The sequence below is a fragment of the Parus major genome, chromosome 7 (assembly GCF_001522545.3).
Source record: "Parus major isolate Abel chromosome 7, Parus_major1.1, whole genome shotgun sequence".
Taxonomy (NCBI): Eukaryota; Metazoa; Chordata; class Aves; order Passeriformes; family Paridae; genus Parus; species Parus major.
This window is the reverse complement of record NC_031776.1, coordinates 7377645-7401943: the sequence shown is the minus strand read 5'-3', so window position 1 is coordinate 7401943 and position 24299 is coordinate 7377645. Positions and strand designations below refer to the sequence as shown.

General features: G+C 38.7%; 2 protein-coding genes across 6 annotated transcripts in view; one reads left to right on the top strand and one right to left on the bottom strand.

The window, feature by feature from the left end:
- The window catches only part of MFSD6 (major facilitator superfamily domain containing 6), a 46782-nt gene extending 34088 nt beyond the window's left edge, over nt 1–12694 (bottom strand). The window contains exons 1-3 of one of the 4 annotated variants that reach the window (XM_015634178.3): nt 12478–12694; nt 9139–9236; nt 383–437 (exon numbers count right to left, since the gene is read on the bottom strand). The gene's annotated coding sequence lies outside the window, so the exon portion shown is untranslated. Of the gene's footprint in view, nt 1–382; nt 438–3806; nt 4002–9138; nt 9237–12477 lie in introns of those variants that run through there. The other 3 variants (XM_015634179.3, XM_015634180.3, XM_015634177.3) reach the window with 3 other exon arrangements.
- A 99-nt stretch (nt 12695–12793) lies between these two features.
- HIBCH (3-hydroxyisobutyryl-CoA hydrolase) overlaps nt 12794–24299 on the top strand; it is a 39109-nt gene continuing 27603 nt past the window's right edge. The window contains exons 1-6 of one of the 2 annotated variants that reach the window (XM_015634182.3): nt 12794–12867; nt 13917–13959; nt 14767–14907; nt 15867–15951; nt 16856–16936; nt 18924–18976. In XM_015634182.3, the coding sequence (XP_015489668.2) occupies nt 12809–12867; nt 13917–13959; nt 14767–14907; nt 15867–15951; nt 16856–16936; nt 18924–18976 (462 nt within the window). In that variant the 5' untranslated portion in view covers nt 12794–12808. Of the gene's footprint in view, nt 12868–12966; nt 13055–13916; nt 13960–14766; nt 14908–15866; nt 15952–16855; nt 16937–18923; nt 18977–24299 lie in introns of those variants that run through there. The other variant, XM_015634183.3, reaches the window with a different exon arrangement.

Genomic DNA, 24299 nt, shown 5'->3' with positions numbered 1-24299 from the left:
AGCAGATTTAATGCTCTCTGGTAATATTAGAGGTCAAAGTTATGTATTTTTTTTCAATTTTTGTGTTCTCTTTTCTGGTTGGAAAGAAAAATCTTTAATGACATCCAAGGAATATTTTAGATGTTTTCTTTTTAGGGCTATCAGTGCAATGTGAAATAAAGGACTTTACGTCATATAAAGGTACAAATTGTTTCAGAAATACTGTACACAGCTATGTACTTGTTTCCTACAATATCCCAGTTATCACAATGTATTTAAGATAGCATATTGTAATATTCTCAGAAGAAAGCTTCAGAACACATCTGTTTATTTCAGAGTCTGAAACTGAAGATAAAAATAAGACAAACAAAATCTCAGAAGATATTAATAGTTACATACTTACCAAGCTCATTAATAAATTCATTGGATTCTTCCACAGCAATGTTTCTTTTCCAAACCTGGAAACAAAATAATTGACAGTGAAAAAAAACAACATATGTTTAGTTTTCAACAAAATGCTAATTTAGGTATGAAGGACCTGATCCTGCAGTGTGTGCTAGCCTAAAGTTCTATTACAACCACTGGGGACAGACCTCAGGCAAAGACCAGGTCCCACATCAGTGGGATGGCACTGATTGCCTAGGATTGGGAATGGAGAGCTTATGTTAAGCTAGTTGTCATGATATAGCTACTGTGATATAGCCTGGTTTCAGGAAGCAGCTCCTCTTTAAGGCAGAAACATATCCTTGAGAAAGTTTTTCCTTCCATTTAATGTCTTATTTTACCCACAGTTACCAAAGCTTCTTTCCCAGTCTCTTTAACAGGATCATAAAGTCAAATACAAGAAAATGGACCTGAGCTATTGGTATATGGCTGAGGGAATAACACCACTCCTAGGTATCAGGTTTCAGTGCCCGAAGTGTTATCCCGAAGTCTGTTTGGAAGTGTTGGCAGGATCTAAATGACCTTACAAAGGAATTTCTCAAGCAGAAACAAAGGGATATTGAACTGTTTCAAAGTTTTGATTTTTTTCAATGCCTTATTGGAAAAGGTCAAGCGTTCACCCATATGGAACAACACCTCACTAAAGGTGTTTTGGAGGCAAAGTGGAAAAAGGAAACAAACTTGATGAATGCTATCAATTCGGAGTGCACAAGTACTGCCAGAAAAATTGTGGTGTAAAAGTTAAACATTGTGATTTAGTGTCACTACAGTGTATAAAAGATGCAAACTCTAATGTTTTAGCTTTGCAGTGAGAAATAGCAAAGTGACTCCTTCTCACGTCATTGAGCTGAGAGCTCCCAGGGACCGGGCTGGACTTCCCTCTGTGCTTGGCACCGTGACCAGAAGTGCCACCTGATTCCACCTGGTTGTTCCCCCCTGCTGCACAAAGAGCACGGCTTCCTCTGCAGTGGTTAATAAAGCATTTCAAACTGAGCACTTTTACTCTAGGAGACAGAGGCTGGAATCTCAATCCACCTCTAAATTTTTCAGTGAGGATTTTACAGTTTTTCCATTGTTTTAGTCTCTTGCAGATTGCGATCTATTTATAACATCTCAGCTATTTCTAAACCTCAAGCAGACAGAAAACTGATGCGTCATTGCAAGGATATGCCTTTGAAATGGCTGGGTGGGAAAAAAAATAATTCCAAAACACAGGAAGGTGACAAAAGTAGAAAAAAAATAGTCTTTGTCTATGTAACACTGTTAACATTCCTTACCCTTTTTCTGTCATATCTCCTGACTTCCTAAATCAGCACATCAACTATGAATTCTAAGTACCTGTGCTTTTTAAAGTCATTTACTAATTCTTTTTCTTCTTTCCCTTCTCTTCCCCTATAAATAGTTCTATAAATAGTTGAGTAAAGGCCTGTTGCCTGCAGAGTTGGACGATTTTATCTGCTTTTAGGATGTACAACCTAGCTCCCTGAGGATTTCTTGTATTGCTACAGCATGCTATTAACTGTTTGTTAGCAGAAGGCTCAAAACTGTCAAAGCATCTATGAGGGAGGAAAAATAATAAATTATATGTGCAAAACCTATTTCAAAGGAATAATTCTATTTTAGTATAATATCTGGCTTTATTTTTTTCACATGTGGAGAAATTCAGACACAAATTTCATAACATTTATGGAGAAAAAAAAAATCAGGATATTCTCCTCCTTTCAAAAAGAATGTTAGTATTAAAAAAGTTCCAGGAAGGATTCTCAGAAGTTTGGACTGAGTTCTCTGCCTGGAACAGCTGAGTAGTCTAGTATTCACCAGTCAGGAAAAAAGGCTAATTAGCAGATCTAAAAAGCCCTATATTGGAGAAAGCAAATTTATTTACTCTTTCTTCTTGTACATGGAAAATGAAACATCAAATGAAGCTACGAAGAGACTTGTCCAAAACTTGCAAAGATACTGTGGATGCTAAAAGTTTGTCAAGTGCCAGCAAAGGAACATGCCAGAAGAGAAATCCCCAGGTCATTGGATTTTTTTGTTTCCAAGACCTGTAATCTTCTGGGGAACAACTGAAAGATACTAGAATAACAGTAAGTTAATAGTTTTCAAAAATTTTGTATCACAATTAATTTCCCCCTCAGTTTTTCAAAATATCTTACATTCTTATAATTAAATGTTTCAAGGTTTTGCAGCTCCCCTTTGGGCCACAGGTGGTTTCATGAGCCCTGCAGTTCCCTGGCCCACCATGTAGTAAGCACCACTAATCCTCATACCTTGCCTTAAAAATAGTATACAGATGTACTGAATTGGGAAAGAATTTTTCCTATTCCAGAATGGCAGAGCCATTCTAATTTATTTAAGCAGCAGCATTTTCTATCTGAGTGACAGAAGGAGAAGCCAGAACAAGCTATCAGCAGCTGGCCCCTCCTTGTCATCAGCTGTATCTAAGTCAGAAAAGCAGTAGTCAAATGCTCCTCATGTCTTTCATAGCCTTGGCCACTGATAGCAGGAACAGCAGGGAATGTTAAGGGAAGCCTAAGATCTCAGTTTCTTCTTTATTTGTAATATGTGTGCTGAATAACGTAACTACAGAGAGTGCAAATCAGCTCTGGACTGTAGGGGGGTTTTGTTTTTCAGGTTGAAGCAGAATAAAAAAGTTAAACAATTAAACTGAACACTATGGAGTAAAATTGTGAATCAGCCCTCCTGATGCCTAAAAACCCTTCAGACAGCACTCTCAGAAGTAAGACTTCTAATCTTGAAAATTCTCCAGTAAACTGTGTTATTTATAATTTTCATTGGCAAAAATGAAAATGTGGATAGACACAAATGTATATGACACATAAGTTGTCTGTCTCGTATTTCTCACTTTCTACATTAGTAAGTTAAGCATAAACTACCATTCCAAATAGTAATACTAGAAAAGAATTCCAAAAACTTCAAACTGCAATATATTTTAAATTTTGACCCAACAGCGCCACATTTTAAGTCAATACAATATCACTAAAATAGAATGCAGTAATTAGTTTACAAAACCTGTTTTATCTTACTCATCTTTAGATTTATAAGCTAAACAAAACTGGTAAACCTTTGCACTTTGAGCAGGGTGGGGGTGATCCTGCAACAATGGTGGCTGAACAAATATACACAGTTTATACAGGAAGGGTGCAAGAGGAGGAAATGGATATTGGAAGGTTGGTTACTAATTAGCCCAGGCTATCCGGGAAAGGGAGACAGAAAGTGAACTAAACTACAGCTTCAATTTAGCTATTTCCTGAGCTAAAGCTCTTTAGAAACACATCTGAGCTATAGGTTTTTTTCTGTGATAAATATACAGTACTCATGTTCTATGTATTACATGGGTGTGCAAGATTATAACAGACCTGTAGAGTTCCTCCTCTTGAGCATGGAAAGTGAAGGTTACACAGTGGGGTCATTGCAGTCAAGTTTCCAGGTGTTGAAGTCACATCTTGAAGGGAGCATGTTTTCCTTCACCTTCCAGAATTAGCACACATATTCCGGAGAGAACTGCTCTGGCTGCTACTCTGCAGTGACAAAGTCACAACCTATCGTTGCAGTCATTCTGTGGTGAGTAATCCTGTGGTACCTACAAGCATTATGACTGATTACTGTGAATAACTAACAAAAGCAAATGAGTCCCTGGGAAACAGACAGATGATTGCAAATACCCTACAACTGCCTGAAATGACATACTGGAGAATGTGACGGAGTTTGGGGCTTTTTACTTCTGTAAATAGAAATACTAAGCTTTTTTTTTTTTTAACTTAGAAAGCAAAGAAGGTGGGAAATTCTTAGATAGGTGGGAAATTTCCTCAGAAGAAAAGATAAATTGAAAGACTCCTGGGGAAAGGAATGTGGCTGAGTGAACACATTTTAGTACATGGAAAATTTGTTTGTCCTGTGCTAAAAAAATAGGCTCATTTCCTTCTGCAGAACTGGGTAACAGCCAACAGGTGGAAGAGTTACAGGTTCACATGTGAAGCCATGGTCAAATTATTTGCTTGGAAAGAAAAAGCATACATCCCTTGTAACACAGACCCTTTTAAATATCAGTTTATAATAGTTCACAGAACAGTTTTCTTTAAGATATAACTGGAAAATATATTGTGTTGATTTGTAAAGCAGCACAGAAATTCAAAGTTTCTGAACCTTCTTCCTCTGGATCCCATAATCCTGGGTCATTGTGCTATGTGGCTTTTTACTGGTGTTGTTTACTGTTTTTTCACTGGTACATGCACTGGAAACATATAGATAAACTATATTTATGTTTTACCTCACTAATAGGAGCACTGACAAGAGACCATTTGTTATCAATGCATGGTGTCCTACTGTGTCTACTAAAAGGTTAATGTTGATATTATGATGAAACATTGCTTTCTTTACTTCACAGAAGTGAGAACTAAAGTAGAATAGAGCGAAAAAGCGACAGTCATTTGTCATGGCCTGCTTCTTCAGAATATTTGAAATATACTGAAAGTTCTATGTTGCTGTTGTAATTGAGGTGACAGCTGTACCTACAAAATTCAGCTGCCTCTTACTAAGAAGGTAACTGGTCAATGGTGAATATTCCAAAAGGCGCACAAAAGCTAAGGGATGCTAGTGGTGACACAGGAAAGGAAATGCACAGATCAAATGTGTTTCATGACTCTCCTGCTCAGTCAGGGGGAAAAAAATAATTCCATTAACATTTCAAATTAAAAATGGATTTCTCTTTTTTTTTTTCTTTACATACAGTCTCTGCTTTCTTACGAAATTATTTAAATTTAGCATAAAACAAACAAAAGATGTTTTGTCTTAGTGCTGGCCAGAACTTTCTCTTCTTTATTTTTTAGGCTACAAATGCCAATAAAATCACTTTTCTAAGGTCTTAAATTTACAGAATAGTGTCTCAGACAAATTCTTCATGGTGCAACATCTCCTAGGCAGAAGCACAGCCTTTAATTACATGCTTTAATTTCTTGGCAGGTCCCAGATTGAAAGCCTGCTGTTAACTCCTGCAGTTAACTGTACAATAAAGCACCTTCTCACTCCAAGAGCCTTAAGAAGTGCTCTTAGCAACAGCTCTATAAGGGAGTGCCTGCATTTTTCTTGGCAGACAGAGGTGTGTCAAAGGATGACTCAATCACCTTGAGTTCCATGTTATTTCTGAAATAATGATATATATTTCCATACAGAGCTGCTAACAGCATGAGCCTCTGCTCCAGCCTGCTATTGCAGAAACACAGAGAGTGATGGACTGTCTGGGTCTGGACAGGAGAACCAGTGGCACAATGAAATCCATGGAGCAGATGCAAGGCTGAGATTACAGAGAGGAGATAATGAGACTAGAGACCGTGGATTTCCTTCAGAACAATTTAAATCTATGCTGTGCCCTGCCACAGCTGCCACTGCCTTTCTTCACTGAGCACTGTATCCCTAGGGAAGCATATCCACTCAATAAGTGCTCAAGGAACCAAGTACTCTGTCCCTGTCACTGCAAGTTTGTTTATGACCCAGGGTGACCATATTTCTTTCTTGAAAAAAAAAAAACCAAAGAAACCAAAACAAACACTTCTCCTTCTGACTTGCTACACATCCTTCTGCCAGGTTAATCATTATACACAGAGCTGATAAATCGAGTCGCGCTGAAACTCATGATTACCCCATATAGGACGCTAATAATTTATACTTTGAACAGAATATATCTGCAGCAGTGAGTGATAGATGATTCTTTGATTGCTTAAAGGCCTCTGTTTTTCTACTGACCTATTTTTTCCCTCATTTTTAAGTTCTCCACTCTGCTCTGCTGTCGTTTGCATCATTTGTGGGATTAAGTGAGGTATATTTCCCTAGGCAATGTTCACATCATTTTTTCATGAACAGTTTTCATTGTACTCCAGGATGAAATAAAACAGAAAAAAATTTTGAAAAATATTCTTAATATTGACTTTTAAAACAAAATGTTGATCTTTTCAAGTGAAAATAATACTTGTGTGAGGTGCGAGACTAGAAACACAGAAAGATTTGAATACACCACATCCATTTAATAAGATACTGACTGTCACACTGTCAGCCAAACTGTCCTGCTGAAGAGCCTCACTTTATTTTAGAGTAACAAATTCTTGAAATAAACATATGAGGTGCTTCCCTGGTCTTCCAGAAAGCTACTAATTAGCATCAAATGCTTTTGTGCTTAATTCACTATGATTCTGATGGAGACAAAGTAGGTGACTAGTCATTCACTATGACCCCTGAGTAGGAAGCAGATGGTTCAAGTCCAATGTGTGTGACATTCCAGCTGAACAACAAACAAAAGAGGGAGGCCAAGAGGAGTCTTACATACAGGACTGAGCTCCTAAAATGGATTTGTAATGATTCTAAATGTTTGGGTGATTCTTTTCCTTTTTTTTTTTTTATCTGCTTCTCAAATAATATAATTCTACTACAACAGATAGATCATAAAAGGAAAATTTCAGGTTAATGGTAGTTGGCAAGATAAGCATATAATCTGCATTTAAAATCTGATGTACATTCATTGATATAAAAGGTATGGAAAGCCCTACCTCCAAAGCTAACTGAACCAATGCTAAATATGAGGTAGAATTACAAGCAGGCCAATTGTGCTTCAAAATGCTACTGACAAAGGAATTGCTGCAACATTTTAAGGTAAATCAGTCAAGTGACATGAATTTAATATTTGGAATATTGTTCATCCTCAGGCTGGGTATGTAATTCCAGTAGATTATAATTATGAGTTACATAAGATTCAGTGGAAGGTTAAAAGGAGATATTTAAAATATTTAAAATATTATTCACCATTCACAAATAAGACTTTTAAAACACCAGGATAATTAGTTCCATTAAGGTTACATCTCCATTGATAGGGCTCTAGCTCTTGCTTACAGAAGTCCATCAGCTGATCTGTGTGTTGTGTCACATGCAAATGTGTTAATTAAGCTTATTCATAACTTCCTTTGTTTCTGAGCCTAAAAATTATGCATGCCTACATTTGCCTTTCAACTCTAAGATAAAATTTCCAGAGCTACAGGAGATAGGCTGTGGAGGAAGGCACTGAAGTCAGTTAGCCGAGTTCCCAGGCTTGAGGCTTCTATGCACTAGGAGAAAACTACATGTTCTGCACAATACTTTTTTTCAGGCATCTCCAATACTTTCAGAGTCAAAGTTCATTATTTGGCTGTTATTGCGCCTGTGAATCATTAAAGACTACGCCCTGATACAAAATTCTGCATCAGCAACAAATATGGAAGGTTTGATGCTGGTGAGAAATCTACTCAAAACCAATGTATGGGTAGTTTTGGCTTGAGAAGAACGTGTGCAACCAACTCATATGAGGACAATGTTGAGGAGAATTATATATTGTGAAATCTGATTTCAGATAGCTAAGTCAAACCAAGTCAAAAACTCACAGCTGTTGAGGATCTTTGGTACTTGGAGTCTATCGGAGAGATTTCTTAAGAATCAGCACTACCGCTTTGCACTCTATATCACAAGTCTTAGAAGTTCTGTTTTCCTTACTAGTTCCACTGCTATTTTCATGTAATACAAGCAAAGTACCTCAAATAACAACCAGTTAACACAAATAAGCTTGATTTTAATTTCTTATAGAAGCACAGAGTAAATCTTGAATTAACTGATATTCTGGGACAGTGCTATTTCAAGAGGTCCAACAGGGACAGTATTTTGAAATACAGACCCACATGGTGTGAAAACCACATGGCTTTTTCCTCTTCCTACATGCAGGCAGCTCTGACTCTCACAGAATTAAGCACACACATTGAGAGCAGAACAGCAGACGTGATGACACAACGAGATGCAATACAGATATCATTTGCTAAGCAGACTCCTGAAGTCTGGAAGGCAAGCTTCCCTGCCATCACTTGCTTCATTCCCTGCTTCATCCTTTCCAGACCTGGGAAACTCAAGAACTAATTATACAGCCAAAGACACCCTAGCAGTGAGATATCTTTGGAGTATTTTTTTGGTCCACTAGAAGTTAACTGTCCTACCAAGAAAAAATGCACTTTCCTCTAGCCCCATTCCCACACACACTCCCTACAGCTATTTCCACCCACGCTACAGCTCTTTTTAAACTGTGTTTAAAAAGCTGAGAGCGAGAGAAATGTGCTGCTGCTGGTGGTGCTCCTCCTCCTCAGGTGGGCGGGTTGGTAGCTGGTCAGTTTTCTGCAGCATTTCTCATTGCGAGATGCGTGGGAGGCTGAGAGCAGAAAGGGAAGGAAGCGGTCCTCTTAGGAAGGGAGGCGTATCAAAGCGAGTGGGAAGCAAATAGCCCCTTCCTACCTGCACATGTGCAATTATATGCAATTGAAAAACTAACACAATAGATCTGCAAGCAGAGCTTTCCAAGCTGTAGTCCTAAAAGGTATCAAACAGCTTGGGTCTCAAAGCCAAAGTCGGGGGTGACCAGATCTCTGGGAAGATAGCATTTTTCACCCACGGAGAACAGGCTCGTGGGGAGGAAAAGGAGGAGGGAAGAGGGCGTTCCTTACAGTTATGGCTTTGTACGTAGGTGGAGGGTGGTTCGGGGAGAGGAGTGACAGATTGCTTGTGGCAGCAGGGAAGAAAGATGTAGGAGGGTGTTTGCCCAGGGTCCCGTCTCACCCAGAGGGTTCTGGCAGGGTGGCTGCAGCACGAGTGCTATGTCTAAGCCGGGGTGGTGGGAGGAGAATAACTCACTGCTGGATGGACCTCGCTTGGATCCTCTCTGGTTTTCTCATCAACACGACAGCATCTGCAGCAGCACCCAGCCACTCCCACACTTTCCCCGGTGCGCTCTGAGGCCAAAAGAAAATGAAAACTACTTCACTCACATAGTTCCATTATGGATTTGCTTACAGCCTTTTCCAAATACTTTCTAGTTCCCCACTGATAAGATGCAAATTAAACGGTGAAGGAAAAAAAAAAAAAAAGGAAAAAATAAAAGCTGATTTTTTTTTCCCCTCCCTCACATACTTTCTTCCTACAGGAGAAATTCACCACTGCATGCTGTATGCCCTCATCCCAAATCTATGATTTCAGATGTTGTATGGATGCATTATCTGAAAGGTCTCTGAGCAAAAGCCCTGGGAAGGCAGGCTGTTCACATGAGATTACTCAGGTTACAGACAAAAGCAAAAATTTGTTTCTCCTTATTACATAGGTGTTTCAGTCCTTCCTTGGGTTGGCCTGTTGTTAGAGAGGGAAGAAACAGATTAGTTTTCTGTTTATTTTAAGTCTAGTTCTGCTCTCAGTGATGTCCCTGGAAGACTCTATAGCAGACCTGAGTATACATTGGATTGGAAGTGGCCACTTGGCTACTTTACTATTAGGTACCCAAGCTGGCACGAGGAAGTTCCAACCTTGTGTGTCACCTGTTTTAGAGGGCTGTCAGCTGAGTCTGGACTGAGAAATAGCAATGTAAGGACTGTTTGTCAGCACTGTAATAACCAGTTAGCAGTCATGATCTGGAAATTTTCCCATTCTGTTCTTCAAACCTTCACAGTCTCATTTTCTCTTAACCTTGACATGCTGTAAGTGCGCTTACTACCCACACATGATGTGTGCCAGCTGTTAGACCAGCAGAGGAAAAAACTGAATTTACAGCAAACCTGGAAACAGCAGCATGGGACATGATGAAGTACTTGTACCATTTATTATCTGGTCTTGGTCAACTACTTTGGAAGCTCTGAGAGGCAAATGTAAGGCACAAATTAATGGTTAACTAGGGGTGTACAGGTGGCACACAGAATGCAGCTGAGCTGCTCTTGGAATCCTTCTTGAGAGCAAGAGCTCCCACATTCTAAAGTTATATGTTTTTCTGGAAAAGGAAAAAAAAAAAAAACAACCAAAAAACCCAAACCAGAAACAAAACCTGAAAACATCTGCTCAACTCTGAAGACCTCCTACAGTCTGCAACTTGTTTTTTCTTTTCAAACCTGCTGAACTTGCTGCCAGGAAATTTCTCAAGGGGGAGGAATTACCACCTGCTTATCCTTCTGACTATTGCACTTACACACTCTCAGTTCCCAGCTTGGTCCAGTATGGTGCAGCCCTCTTTGCCAAGAGTAAAATAATCCATAAACTCATTGGTTAAAGGTCATCTCATTCTGCTTATTCTCAGGCAACTCCATTATTTTCACTCTTTTTCCAGTACTTACTTAGAGAACTCTTTTATTTACTTTTTAGAAAGCGTTTTCACTTTGATATTCCACCCTGAAAAAAAATGGGGTGTGCAGGAGGACTATCAAAAAACAGGATGATATGAGTTGATTTTTGGACAGGACTGCTGTCAGCTAATTGGCTGTAAAAAAATAGCAATTTTCTAACATCTATGAATCCCCCACTTCTTATAAACTATAAGTAAATTCAGGCCATCACCATCAGGTTTTAAAATGAAGGCTCAAGGAAGATGGCTCTTCTGTTACCACTACTTCTTCTTAAAAATTACTAAAAAAAAAAGAAAAAGAATTTAAAGAAAAAATTAATTAAACACAAATTCAACATCAGCACTGTGGAGAGTAATCAGTAGTTGTCTCAAGACAAGGCTTGCTGTTACTTCATTGTTTATAAAGGAGTAGGCCCACTTGTGTCCTAAATCAGACATACAGCTGGAAGAACACAAAGGGTTTATACCATTATTTACACGGAGGACAGGAGGAGAACAGATCAAAATCAGCATAAATAAAAGATGAATCAGATCACCAGCTTCTATTTTGGACCCCTAGAAACACACATTCTGTGTAATCATGTCCTGATCACAGCCTTGCCTATGTGCAGGTGGAATTTGTTAGATTTCCAGGGGTTTCAAACAGTCTCCACCTGCTCTTTCCCAAGGTTAGCTTCCACACACCCATTTCTTCATTCTCACAACAATGCTAACAAAGACATTATCCCATAGAAAAGTTCTTTCCACATTGTCTGTGAAATGTAGAGAATTTCAGTCACAGGAAATAAGAAACAAAAATATTACCTGCTTATCAAACTCACTAATTAGTAATGCCTGGATGAGAGCTGCAGAGTTATAATTTTTGAAATACGTATCTAAGTCAGGGTTCAGGTGTGCCAGCTGTGATAATTTGGTGTCATTTAGCCTGGTTTAGATTTAATTGCATGGCACTTGGTACAAAACAGCATACAGGACTGTCAGTACACAAGATGACACCAATAAGCTGCATCATTGATTATTATGTAACCTTTAGGTGAAAGTTTGAATTGTTGGAATCGCCTAATGAATTATTCCAATTAATTAGCTTGCAGTAGACAGTCTCTCAGTGCTTGCAAAAGCACGTCATGTCCTGTTCTCAGTTTTTTGTTCATACTGTGCAAGACTGAAAACTGAGACTGCATTAATACAGAAATGTTCTGTTTGTGGGGTGTTTTTTGGTTTTTTTGTGTCTATTTAGTTTCATTAAAATTTTTACAACCAGATTTAATATATTCTGAGAGTCATTGCAACGGAAATGCCAGCACAGATGACGCTGATATAAGCAGGGGCTGAGTAATTTTAGAAATAAAGAGCAAGGTTGCCCTCTGGAGACTTCTCTAAAGTCCTTCTGAGAGCTAGGACGTTTTTCTTCTTTCAGCAAAATAAATGTGCTAAAAGGTTTTAAGATTTTTTTTTTTCCTTTTAAGTACAAATGTGAATCAAAGCAGCTGATGCTAATAACTTGTTACACCAAGATGTGATGAAGCTACATTTCAACCTAATGCACTATATTATCATTTATTCCATGGTTCATCATGTCTCTTCAGTATCAGTCTCATATGTGTCAGCCCAAATAAACATTCATTGAATGGTCTTAGTTACTGAAATCAAAGTGAATTTTGTATTATTGTCGCCTAGCGTAATGAATTCTCAAGTGCCTTAATATTTTAATTTTTTTTAAAAAAAAAGGAAAAAGAAAAAAAAGAGGCAATTTTCACAGTTGCAATTTCTGAGTCTATTTATGCTGAACACACCGGCTGTATTTGAGCCCACAGTTGTCTGCAGCTACTGTTGGGGCAGTAACCGTGCTAGTTCTTAATCCGTGTATTTACCTTGAGGGATAAGCGGTTCTGGGTGGGATGTTACACCGGAGCGGCTCCTCAATCCCACCTCACTCGCTGTCCGTGTGTCAGCAGCTGTGAGGGCAGCACGCGTGTTCGGTGTTTCAGGTACAAAGGATGAAGAGAAGCCGGGAGGCCAGAAATTAAGAAACCAGTCTTACTCCTGAAAATAATAAACCGCCTAACATGCAGCTCCAGCCTACTAAACTCTGAAATGCGAAGCAATGCGAGCTTTCCCCACCTTGAGCAGCAAGCACCACGGGTGATGTTATTATTACACGGGGCATTACTCGCTTCACCAGCAAAGCAGCTGCATCACCAGATGCCCTCACAGCACCCGGCCTTATCCCGGACGGGGAGCAGCACCCCTTCCCTGCCCAGGTGAGGAATCCGCCGTGGTCACTGCCAAAGGGCTGTTCGCGGAGGCGAGCGGCCGGCTCCGGTGCCGGCGGCGCCTCCGGCCCCTCAGAGCTCCGCGCATGCGCCGCGGGCTGTGCCGCGCCGGGGCCGCGGAGCGCTGAGGGAGCGGGGCCGCCATGGCGGCCCGGGCGCTGCAGGCGCTGCCCAGGTAACGGGGGCCGCCCTGAGGGGCTGAAGCGGCGGCGGGGAGCGAAGGGAGCGGCGGCCCGAGCTGCCCGGGGATCGCAGCCCCGCAGCTGCTGCGAGTTATACTTTGGGCCTAGATCAGCCTGGCTTTCACTAACTTTCACCTTCAAAAGCGAGCATGTGATTAAAAAACAGCGTAGCATGCCGCGGTATTGACGCGTAACATGTAATTGACTGGGTTTGTAAGTAGCAGAAGGGTGAAGTTTCTCATTCCAGCTGTGATGCGTGGCCAGCACAGCCTTCCTCATGGCCATTAATAAATAACAGCCTCATTGCTCAAAACGAGTGGCGTGTTCACAAAGTCTGACAGCGAGCGTCTCCTGTCACCCACAGAAGCACGAACACTGCGAGCTCTTACACAAACCCTGTGTAAATGTTTGTAAAATTATGTGTACGCACCAGGGCAGGTTTGTGTCACGGAAGTTTTTGGAAACAGACGAAGGTTTTTGACGAGACCGGTTTTATTTATTTATATATTTTTAAAAAGTCGGTATTTAAATGTGCCTGCAAAAAAGCTGCGAATCGTTTTAGAAAGACACACAGAGTGTCAGTCATATCCCCCACCCTCTCTGTCCTGGTATTTTCACACTCTCCTGGCTTGAAAACATTGGTATCTGCTATCTATTTACTAGTAAGCAAAGAATTTCCAACCGTTGCAATAACAAAACAGTGCCCTAGTTTAATTGATTCTGATCAGGAGAACGTAAAATAGTTGTGTTCCCAAATTCTTCTGCCACTGCTTTGCTTAACCCAGCAGTCAGCTGTTCTGGGCATTTTGTGGCTGGTTTATGGTTTTAGCTGTCTTTTTAATGTTTCTTTTTCAGGCTGAGGGCACTCAACAGACTGCAAGTAATATTACAACATTTGGTAAGGACAGCATCACGTTTGACTGAGCTGGAAGCTTTCAGTTCTCTTTAACTCCCCTGAGGCACACAGCACATGCAGCAGCTAATGTGTCTGCACACAGTGGTTCTGAACACTGTTGTTTATTGCTCAGGCATAGTACTGTCCACATCTGTGAGCACTTTGTTACAGGTGTCTATTGTACTGTAAATTAAAGCTTGATTATTAAAGCTTTACTTTATAGATAGTTTCTGTGTTACCTTCCATAAATTCCTTAATAGCATCCCACTGTGTATTTGAAAATAGTTCAGGGGATTTGTTTTCCACTGTTAAAAGTCATTTAAAGCAGGGTGTATGTTTGGGGTTGCAGTGTCAAACTACCAGTAAGGATATATTGAATTGTCATTGTTCTAATTGCAAGTATTTTCAGAATGTCAGTTTTAAGGAGCCACAGGTTTGTGTTTTGTTGGTAGGGTGGGGAGTTCTTTGGGTTTTTTGTTGTTTGGGTTTTTTGGGGTTTTTTTTGTGTGTGTGTTTCCATTGAAAATTTATGTGAAGTGAATTCAAAATGTTATTGTAAAACAATGTGTGGTCCAAAAACTTGTCTGAGGTTCATTACTCTGAAGGACTCAAAGTAGTTTCCAAAGAAGTGTTTAGGAAATGCAAATAGAAGTACAGTGGGATAAACTTAGCATACAATTCTAGAGTGCATACTTTGTGATCCTGTATAGTGTGTTTTGAGAATAAATTTCCATAAACACTTTTGTAAATATGTTTGTAAGTTACCTAACTGATGACATTTGCTTTGTTTATTTGTTTTTGCATGCACAGAAAATGTCTAAGCAAACAGATTCAACAGCAGAAGTGTTGTTGGAAAAGAAAGGAGCTGCAGGAATAATTACTTTGAATAGACCCAAGGCTCTCAATGCACTAAATCTGTCTATGATCCAACAAATTTATCCTCAAATAAAGGTTAGTAGCTCCACTTCTACCCATCCACTATACATACGCTATTTGAAACCAATTTTAAAGTGCAGTTAAGACACTTCCTAGTGTACTGATTTAAAGGATGAAAGTTTGTGTGAGTACAATAAGCTCAGATTTATGGCATGGGAAAAACCAGGCAGTTTCAAGCAAGTTAGGAAGAGGAGACACAACAAAGAAAGGAGCTTTCAGACAGAGTTAAATTTAGCATCTCTGTAGGTAAATGGACATCCATGTTAATACCAGGCCTGAATTCAGAGCAGGCAGTGCTCAGCATTTATGTGTTCCTTTTGGCAGCACCCACCTAGTCAGTTGGCACAGATTTCAACCTGTACAGTGGTGTTGTCTCATGATGGAGTGCATGTTTTGTGAGGATGCATGGCTGAAAATAAAATATACCGGCCACTAGGAAGCAGGAGGCTGTCAGTGTCATTCCTTAAATCAGAACTCATGGATTTACAGGCCCTGTTTCTACAACCTAGTGAGATTTTAAGCATGAAAACAGTCTCTTTTAATTTCATGGTACCATTTACCATATGCACAGAGTCAAATTCATTAGATACCAGTATTTGTTGGATAATTTTCTGATGCCTTTTTGGTATTTATTAGACATTTTTGAAGCACAGCCTGAAATGGTTTCATAGTTTTTGATTTCTGTGAGGCCCTGTTCTGTGAGGTGCTACCATTCCTCAGAGGCTGAGAGCTGTGCACAAGTGTTTTTCTGAAATATGAAAGGCAGCTCTGCTGATCTCTGCTCTCATGGTTGAATAGGATGCCAAAGTGGCAGAAGGACATTTAGATCTGAAACTTCAGTTTAAGACAATCTATTTTAAAGTATGGCTTGATTTGCTTTTTGAAAAAGTAAAGTAAGAATTATAGACACTATACAGATTAGGTATTATTTACACAGATTTTAGTCTTATGTGGAAATATTTACTTCTTTTTAGATGTGGGAGAAAGATCCTGAAACTTTTCTAATAATTATAAAGGGAACTGGAGGAAAAGCTTTTTGTGCTGGGGGTGATATCCGAGGTAAGGACTATACTCACTTAAACATTTCATGTCTTTCCTGGTCCCTGTTTTGTGTTGATTTCCTTTGTTTACTGTGACTCAGGTAAACAAAATCTTGCTACACAAGAGTAAGAGGTCAGTTGTGCTGACTCTTGCGACACCTTGATGTGCAGATGCTATTTAAGGTATTTGTCAGGAGAGAACTGTCAGGACAGTGTATAAAAGTTACATTTTTTATGAATAACTGATAATAGCAGCCAGTCATTCCAGGGAGGAGAGGGTTCTTGTCTCTACATTTGTCTTCTCAGATTTTCATTACTGGCAGCTTCTTTCCAAGAAGTTTGAAGGGCCAGAACAGGTAGCTCAGATAGTATTGGATAATTTGTGTCTAATGTTTTAGATGGCTAGATACAGATCTGACAAGGGTGTGTTTTTATGTTTTTAGCTGTGAACTGCAAGAAATCTCTGAAGTTTCAAAATTAGCAGTTGTTGTAAACTATAGGTAAACAAGCAGCACAGGTTATTGTTATAACAATATATTTTTATGTCATGCTCTAGTTGGCTTCTCATTTTTTGTATTTAGAGTCTTTGTTATAGTCAGTTTTAAGTGACCATTCTAAATGTTGGTATGAAAAATATCACAGATGAGTACTAGACATTAGGAGGGGTTTGAAGATGGACCACACTCTCACAAGTATGTGACAAAATCTCCAGCAAAATACAATTAAATCAAATTTGAGACTTATATTCTTATATTTGAGATAAATATTTAAATCTGAGCAAATTTTCTCAAATATAATAAAGCAGGATTAAGTTGGTCTCTGTTTGCTGTAGGAAAAGATCCAACTTATAAGACATTACTTTCTTTTACTTGTATTTTCTATTAAGCTTACAGTTATCTTTTGAATTTTTATTTTCTTTTAAGCCATCACAGAAGCAGGAAGAGCTGGAGATAAACTGACACAAGATTTCTTCAGAGGAGAATATAGGCTGAACAATGCCGTTGGTATGTTAATAGCAATTTCTGAAACAGTACAGTTATCATAACACTGACTTCAAATATAAATTTCTCTCTTTGATGATCTATTAAAGACTGTGATAACATCAGAGAAGTAGTAATTTTTTTTACCAAGTTCAATACCAGTAATGTAATATATCCTATCTCTATACCTTGCATACAGAATGTATTTCTTTTGTTTAAGTTATTGTGACAGCTACTTTATCCTATCCCATTGTTCTGGTTAGTTCTATTTCCTCTGTGGAAGAATTAGCTGTAGACACTGCAGTTCTGCCCTAAGTATCATTGATCTGCTTCAAAGAAGACCTGAGGTAAATATAGATGTGTGGAAAATCATTAATATTCACTCAGAAAGCAGAAGATCAAATTATATTACGGCTTTCCATTTAAATAGACTGCATGGAAGTCTAGGGCTGTGTAACTCAGGACTGAGCTGCCTCAGTTTATTGCAAAGACACTGGGTAAAGTTTACTGGAGTAAAGCATATTAAAAAAGGATATTAAGTCTTTAGGGTAAAAGTCAGGAGTTGAAGATTTTGATAAGCAACTACTCCAAACATATTTTAATTGAATACAGTTTGAGTTTCAAAATATGGTATCCAGTGTTAGTCACTACAGGAGGAGAGGTGGTGTTGCTTACATTGACAGAAGAGCACAGCTATTGGAGTAATTCCTGAAAAGTTACTTTTGCTTTGTTTGACATAGTTTCAGGACTGAGCATCCTTGTCATGTACTTTTCTTTCCTTCACCAATACAAAACAAAAAAATAGTTTAAGGTTTCAAATAGTTGGGGAAAAAATAGTATTACCTTGCCAGTTGAACTTGATGATGATTCTGTTGCAAGGATACATACTTTAAAGTCTAGTTTTTATTGTTTTATTTTTATAAGCATTAGGTCTTCAGTGTCTCTAATGCATGTAATTACAAAACATAGTTTTTGGATAGCTTTAGTATGATTATATTCCTTTAAGACTGAGATTTTTGCTAAAAATATTTATATCTTACATTTTGCAGCTTACAAGTACAGCGGGGAGCTGCTTTCACAGCATTGCTGTGGGAAAGGCTTGCTGCTATAGAAATTTGGTTTGGGGGGTAGCATCTACAGCCAATGCGCTAGCTTGTATGTTCATGTAAGAACAAAGTTCAAAATACAATTTTCTTAACATTTTCTAATTACTAATTTGAAGGATTGAACTGTCTTTTAAAATATTTTTTTTAAAAAAACAAGGTTCTATGTAGTTGTTAAAGAAAAACTTGCAATGTGATTGCAGGGGACACCTGTATCACCAGTCTTTTTGGACTGTAAGTCTGACCTGAAAACACTGACAAGGCAGGCGTTTCATTCACAGTGAAGTTTTGAGTCTTTCCATGAATGGTAATTGAAAGCATTGTGGCTTTAGTTTTGTGCCTTCTAAAGGCCCCAACAGATGAAGTTGGTAATTCAGGACATTGTCATCTGAATTTGCCTGCACCACGTTCAGGGTTGTATGCAAGAGCTGGCATGACAGAACATGCCTGCATTGCAGAATTTATAGTCGTGTTGTGACTGCTACCTGCCCATACTTCTGGCTTTGTAGTAAAGCACTGAAGGGCTGGAACACACACTGTCCTCTTAATCCAGATTGTGAGAGGGGTTGAAGGGGCATCTGCTGTGTCCCACCATCAGACAAAGCTATGTATACTGGTTAATCTGTCAGGTACTCACACAACAAACAGTCCAATATCTGATAGTTGTATAATGTTCTTCTACAACTCTCACAATCCAGTAAATCAGAAACTGGTGTTTCTTTTAATTGCTTAAGAATTACATGAGGTACCTTCATTGTAAGATGAATAATATGATTACTGCTTAAATTCTCATTTATTTTCTGCTGCTCTTGATGAAGTAAGACACAGGGACACGTGTTATATGGCAGCTAGTCACAGGTCCACTCTTGAAAAAGATGGATGATAGTTTTCCTTTACATTTTTTACAGGCACCTGCAAGAAACCATATGTGGCACTTATTGATGGCATTACGATGGGAGGGGTAAGTTGAGGACCTGAGTGTGATACCTGATAGAGTGTTTTAAAATCATGTCATGTTGTGTCTGTGAGTTGAGAAGTGGACACAAGGCATTTCCTTGAAGAACAAGCATCATAATTTGAACCTTTGTCTCTTGCTTGTCTCTCTCTTGCTTGTCTGGGTACACTGCTGCTCTTGTAGGGCCTCTGCTGTTCCTTGGTAGCTAACACAGGTGCTTTCTCCAGTAAAAGAGCAGTCACTTCACTTTTAGAAATAGCCCTCACAAAGGTTTTCAGAATACTGAGGGGGAGTTTATATATCATACAAAAGCTGAGAATAATTCTACATTCTAAGTATATTAAAAATAGAACTAAATAAAAATACATTTAAAGAACAACTCTGAAAAATGGTGAAAATTCTAAGCTACAGCTTAACAGATATTCATGTATTTTTCCAACAAATAATCTGGAAATGTATTTACTTTCTCACCTCTGTAGTACTTTTAAAAGATCATTTGTTTGATCCTGATTCCACACATACCTCACCCAGGGCTGCACCATGTCACTAAAGCAACATAGAGAAGACTCCATTTATTGCTAGTGATACTCAGTGTTAATAATTTCTTCAGTAATTTTTGTCTGTAAGCACCGTAAGTAGAGTTAACAGGGCAATGCCATGCTTTATTTACATAGTAAAATTCTGTTTTAGTGAGTTTACATCTGTAGGATATATTTGCACCACATGAGAGTGGACTAAGATAATCTTCAGTTATTTTGAACAAGCTTAACTTATGAAGCCTGTCTGCCATGTCACTGCTGAGATTTATATTGTTTTCTGGTATGTCCCTATGCTATGGGTGTAGAATGTATTTAAATAAAGCTTGTCAAAGATTCATGTGAGAAGTGGAACACTATATGATCCATGACCTGTAATGACTCTTTCCTTTTCATCTTCCCTTAAAAATTTATTTGTCTGTTTTGGTCTTCTCAGCTTGTGATCTAAACATGCAGTAGCTCTCTCGCCCTTTGCTGCCAAGCCCTGAAGATCTCAGTTAGAGAGCCATTTCCCCCAGCCTAGCATACATACATTGTTTCCAGCATAAAGGGGATTTGTTCTGTAGCTCTTCTTGCAGAAAAAGTACTTTATTTACCATAGGAGTCCTGAAGGTTCATAGATAAGAGACAGGGAGTCCATTTATTTTATGGACTTTTGAATAATAGGATGGAAAGCTATGAATGAGCAAGATTGCCCAGCAGCCAATATCTTTTTAAAGGTCTTGCAAAATGGCTTGTTATGACTGTGGCCTGAGCAGAAATAGAATTTTGTCCTTTGAAAGGAAAGTGTATTTTTGGACTGAAAAGAACATAATGGAGTCAGATGATACTGCATTACTAAGATTCTTCATGAATTCTTTTTCCTCTAAAGAGCTTTTAAAAGGCAGCAATTAGCCTGAAACTTTATTTTGGGTAATCAGATTTGGATACCCAAATTTCAGTGTGACTGTGACAGAGTTTAACCACCATTAGGGTTTGAATGGCAACTTAACTTGCTCATCATATACTAGAAGTAGCATTTATCTTGTGGGTACAAGATTAGATTTTGACTCAGGAGGTATGCAGACTGATTTCAGGGAACTAAGTTAAAAATCACAGAAGTGTGTTAGAAACTCAGTTAATATGTGCTTGGATAGTAAAAGTTGCTACTGGTGCACAGATGCCTTAGATCTGTGATAGTACAACCTGGAATTCTATTCAAAAAATGAACTGGTTCCACTTCATTATTGGCTAGGGGCTGTTAGGTGGCTTTGGGAGCTTCATTAGCCAACAGATGGGGCTGTGGAGCTTGTTCTCAGCAGCTTGTCTGTTCTCCTGTTGTTCATCAAATATTGATATTCAATATAAATGTATCTTGTAATCTTTTTGTAGTTGTTTGGAGCAGTAAGTTCAAATTTGTAAGACAAATTTGTTAGAAGCAAAGGTGACTGCAGTTTACTGAAAAACAGTGAAATGGGTTATAAGTACCACATTTACTGCTAAAGGATGTGCATTGTTGAAAGGAACACTCTCATGTTGCTAAAAACAACTTCAGATTTAGCTAATTTCTATCTGTAAATTTTCTTTTCCTTGAAATTAAGTACCTGAACAGTTGACAAGAAGTTCGAGTTGTTTTTCTTAAAATACTGTTGTCAGCAAATGACATTCTAAGTTTACATTCTAAGAATATCAAGAGATATTCTTCTCGGTTTTAGAAAAGTCACAGTCTTGTCTGAAGTTCCTTGGAGATGAATGTAGGTGATTTATAAGATCAGTCCAAAGCTATGGTTTTAAATAGGGCTTTGTCACAAAATATGTTACTGCCTCAGATACTCTCTAGCAGACAAAAAGATTCATAAAATTTTTTTTGAGACCCATTTCACAGCCAAATAAAGTGCGCTAAATGGATTGAGTTATGGCTTTTCAGTGATTTGGCTTGGAATTCAAGGAGAATACTTGACAGAAAAAGAGAACAGCAGGTCATAGACTTTGGAAGGTGGTGAAAATGGTTGAGGTCACTGGGTTAGGTTAAAGTTAAAAAAATGTGTAAAAAAATCCTAAGTAGCTTTGGAAAATGAGAAGTACATTTTTTCAGGTGCAAAGACCATGACCTTTAGTTAATAGAAGAATCTAACAGCATGAATGAGGATCCCTTTTTTGTAGTATCATATTGTAGAGCATGCATGATTTAGAAACTTCCTTAGCCAGGCTTTTACTTCAGAACCACAGTGCTAAATAACCATCAGTGGTCACACTCACCTCTCTGTACATCTTGTAATTTTTGACAGTAAGTGGGCTTGGTGTTCAGAAAGGCCTCTGACAATCGATATCACAGCTGAATGTTGTGCTTTGTGAAAAGCAACTTGTTGCTCTTTCAGGTCTATTGTCTAACATTATTAAATGCTTGTGTGTTTAATTATTAGTGAGGCCAGACTAGAAACTCAGATCCTTATTTTCTTACTGACGAGTAAAGAGAGTGTTGCTCAAACATAGGAATTCTGAGCTTTAGACAATTTTCTACAGGATTTAATCCTTTAGTCTGGCTTCCTATGCAGCATATTTGCTAAGCTTGTTTTAGCCTTGCTTTAAAAAAATATGCTTTTAGTTTTGGGATGAGAAAATATCTTCCTGTGGGGGAACTAAGTTTTAACTTTACCTGACATTTAAACAACATTTTCAGTACAGAAATAAGTTCGGTAGAGTTGCTACCTCTCTTAAATCCTTTGCAAAGCACTGTGCTCTGAGTTATTCCAAGCATCTTATTTTCCAGTCTCTGTGTTTAGGAAGATTAATAGGAAGTTTTTTCTTTAATATAGTTTTCAATCTGACCAAATTTCCACCTCTGAGTCCCTCAGATTGTGGGACACAGTTTGTGAGAGCAATAGCAGTACACAGGACTGACTCCTCCAGTCTTTCCTCAGAGAAAGACCTCAGGGCTACAGACTGGGAGAAGAAGATACCAACCTGTGACTGGGTCTTTGGGGTCATGGGTGGCTTTCCTTTAGTTTTGTCAACACACCTGACAGTATGGGGTTTTAGGCAAGGTCTTTTACTTACACAGAGTCTACATCCAAGTTGTTTACTTAGAGTTTCTTTAGGGTGACTGTTGGACAGTAGAATTTTCTGAATAACTGTTTGAGTGGAATTCTCTTGTGTAGTAATGTGAAATACGTTAAGCTTTAGACTACACAGATGTGTAGAGCTGGGAGGAGCATGAGAATTTTGCTTTTGCACTTGCATTAGGGTTAGGTACAGCTAGATGACTGGTTAGCTGATTTTCACCTAATGCACTCAGAACTCTCCAACAGTAGGAATTCTGTTTTTTCTAGATATGTTATCTGAGTGCTTAGTTATTCTTTCAAGCTTGGTTTCCCTAGTGTCTAATTTAAGTCATTGTGTAATCATATACATATGTGTAATCAATATATTCCAGTCTTAGTCACAGCTCCCTGTGGACATTTTGAGGTACTTACACTCCTTGCTCCTAGTCCTCTCTCTGTAATAGGGATAAAGATAGCTATTCGGCCTTTCTTATAGATTAAGTCTTTTAGTCTTCTTGCAGTCCTCTGGAATCTCTCCCATTTGTGTACTTCACAGTTCATTGCAGGAGACCAGACAATATTTCAGCTGGAGGATTCATCAGCACCAAGTAGAGCAGAATAATTATCCTCTCTTTATTACAGAGATATTCTGTCACAAATAGTCCATGTAAATAGCAGTTATGAAGGCATCCAGTCCTCAGAGGCCACCACTTCCAGTTACTCCCAAAACTGTTACTGTCACCTCTTTCCTCCTTGCCTGACATAAAGTTCCATCACAGTACATTTCTTTATTGCTTACATTTTACTCATTTTAAATCTTCTTCCTGAACTGGACTCATTTGTCAAAAGACTTTTGCAGAACTACCCTTTCCTTCAAAGACTACAAAGGAAGAGAAAGTGGTCCTTTTCTCTGAATTTCAAGAAACCCGAGTGCCATATGAGGTGGCCCTGGGCTGATGAGGCTTCCCAGGTATAGTGAATCTAGGCTGAGTGTTCTCACCTCAGCCCTTGGCTGCCTGCTGGTGCAGACTCTGCTGTAGTGTGATACCTTCAGTAGTATCACTACAGCACTGCCTTATTTGTACTAATTGCATGTTTGCTGTAAACCCTTGAAAAGCATCTAGGCATTTATTCCATGGGAAGCATACTTACCATCTCTGTATTTGATTATGCCTTCCCAAGTGTAGTTATTTTCATTCTGTTAGTTTCTCCAAAGTGAGATGGTTTTGAATCTTGCCCTTCAAAGTGTTTGCCTTCCCAAAACTGTGAATTATAGAAATCATTGTTACTTCATCATCCAGGCAGATAATGAAGCTGTCAGATGAAGTCTCATTAATGATTGGCTCTGAATGACATCAGCTGGGGTACCCTCTCAGTTTTATTGCAGACGGCTGGTAACTCTTAATACTGTGTGTATCAGAACGGCCTCCATTGGTCCAAATGGTGCCCTCCATTTCCCAGTGATTACATCTGGGCTGTGCTTCCCTTGCTTGTTTGTGAAAGGAAACAATTCTGTGGATGGGGTGACATCACAAGCATTGCTGTTTGAAGTATGAAACTTTCTCAGAATGCTGCTTAATGAGTGATGTCATTTTAATTAAGGAGTAATGCAGGTGTTCCAGGGAAACACACGCAGCCAAATTCCTGAACCTACTACTATTTCCATGGTTTGGAAATATTCATTCTATTGTATATCTATCTGTACATCTTCTTTTCTGAAATACAGAATCAGGATTACTGCATCCATGTTGCAGTAGAAGAGCGAACTCAGTA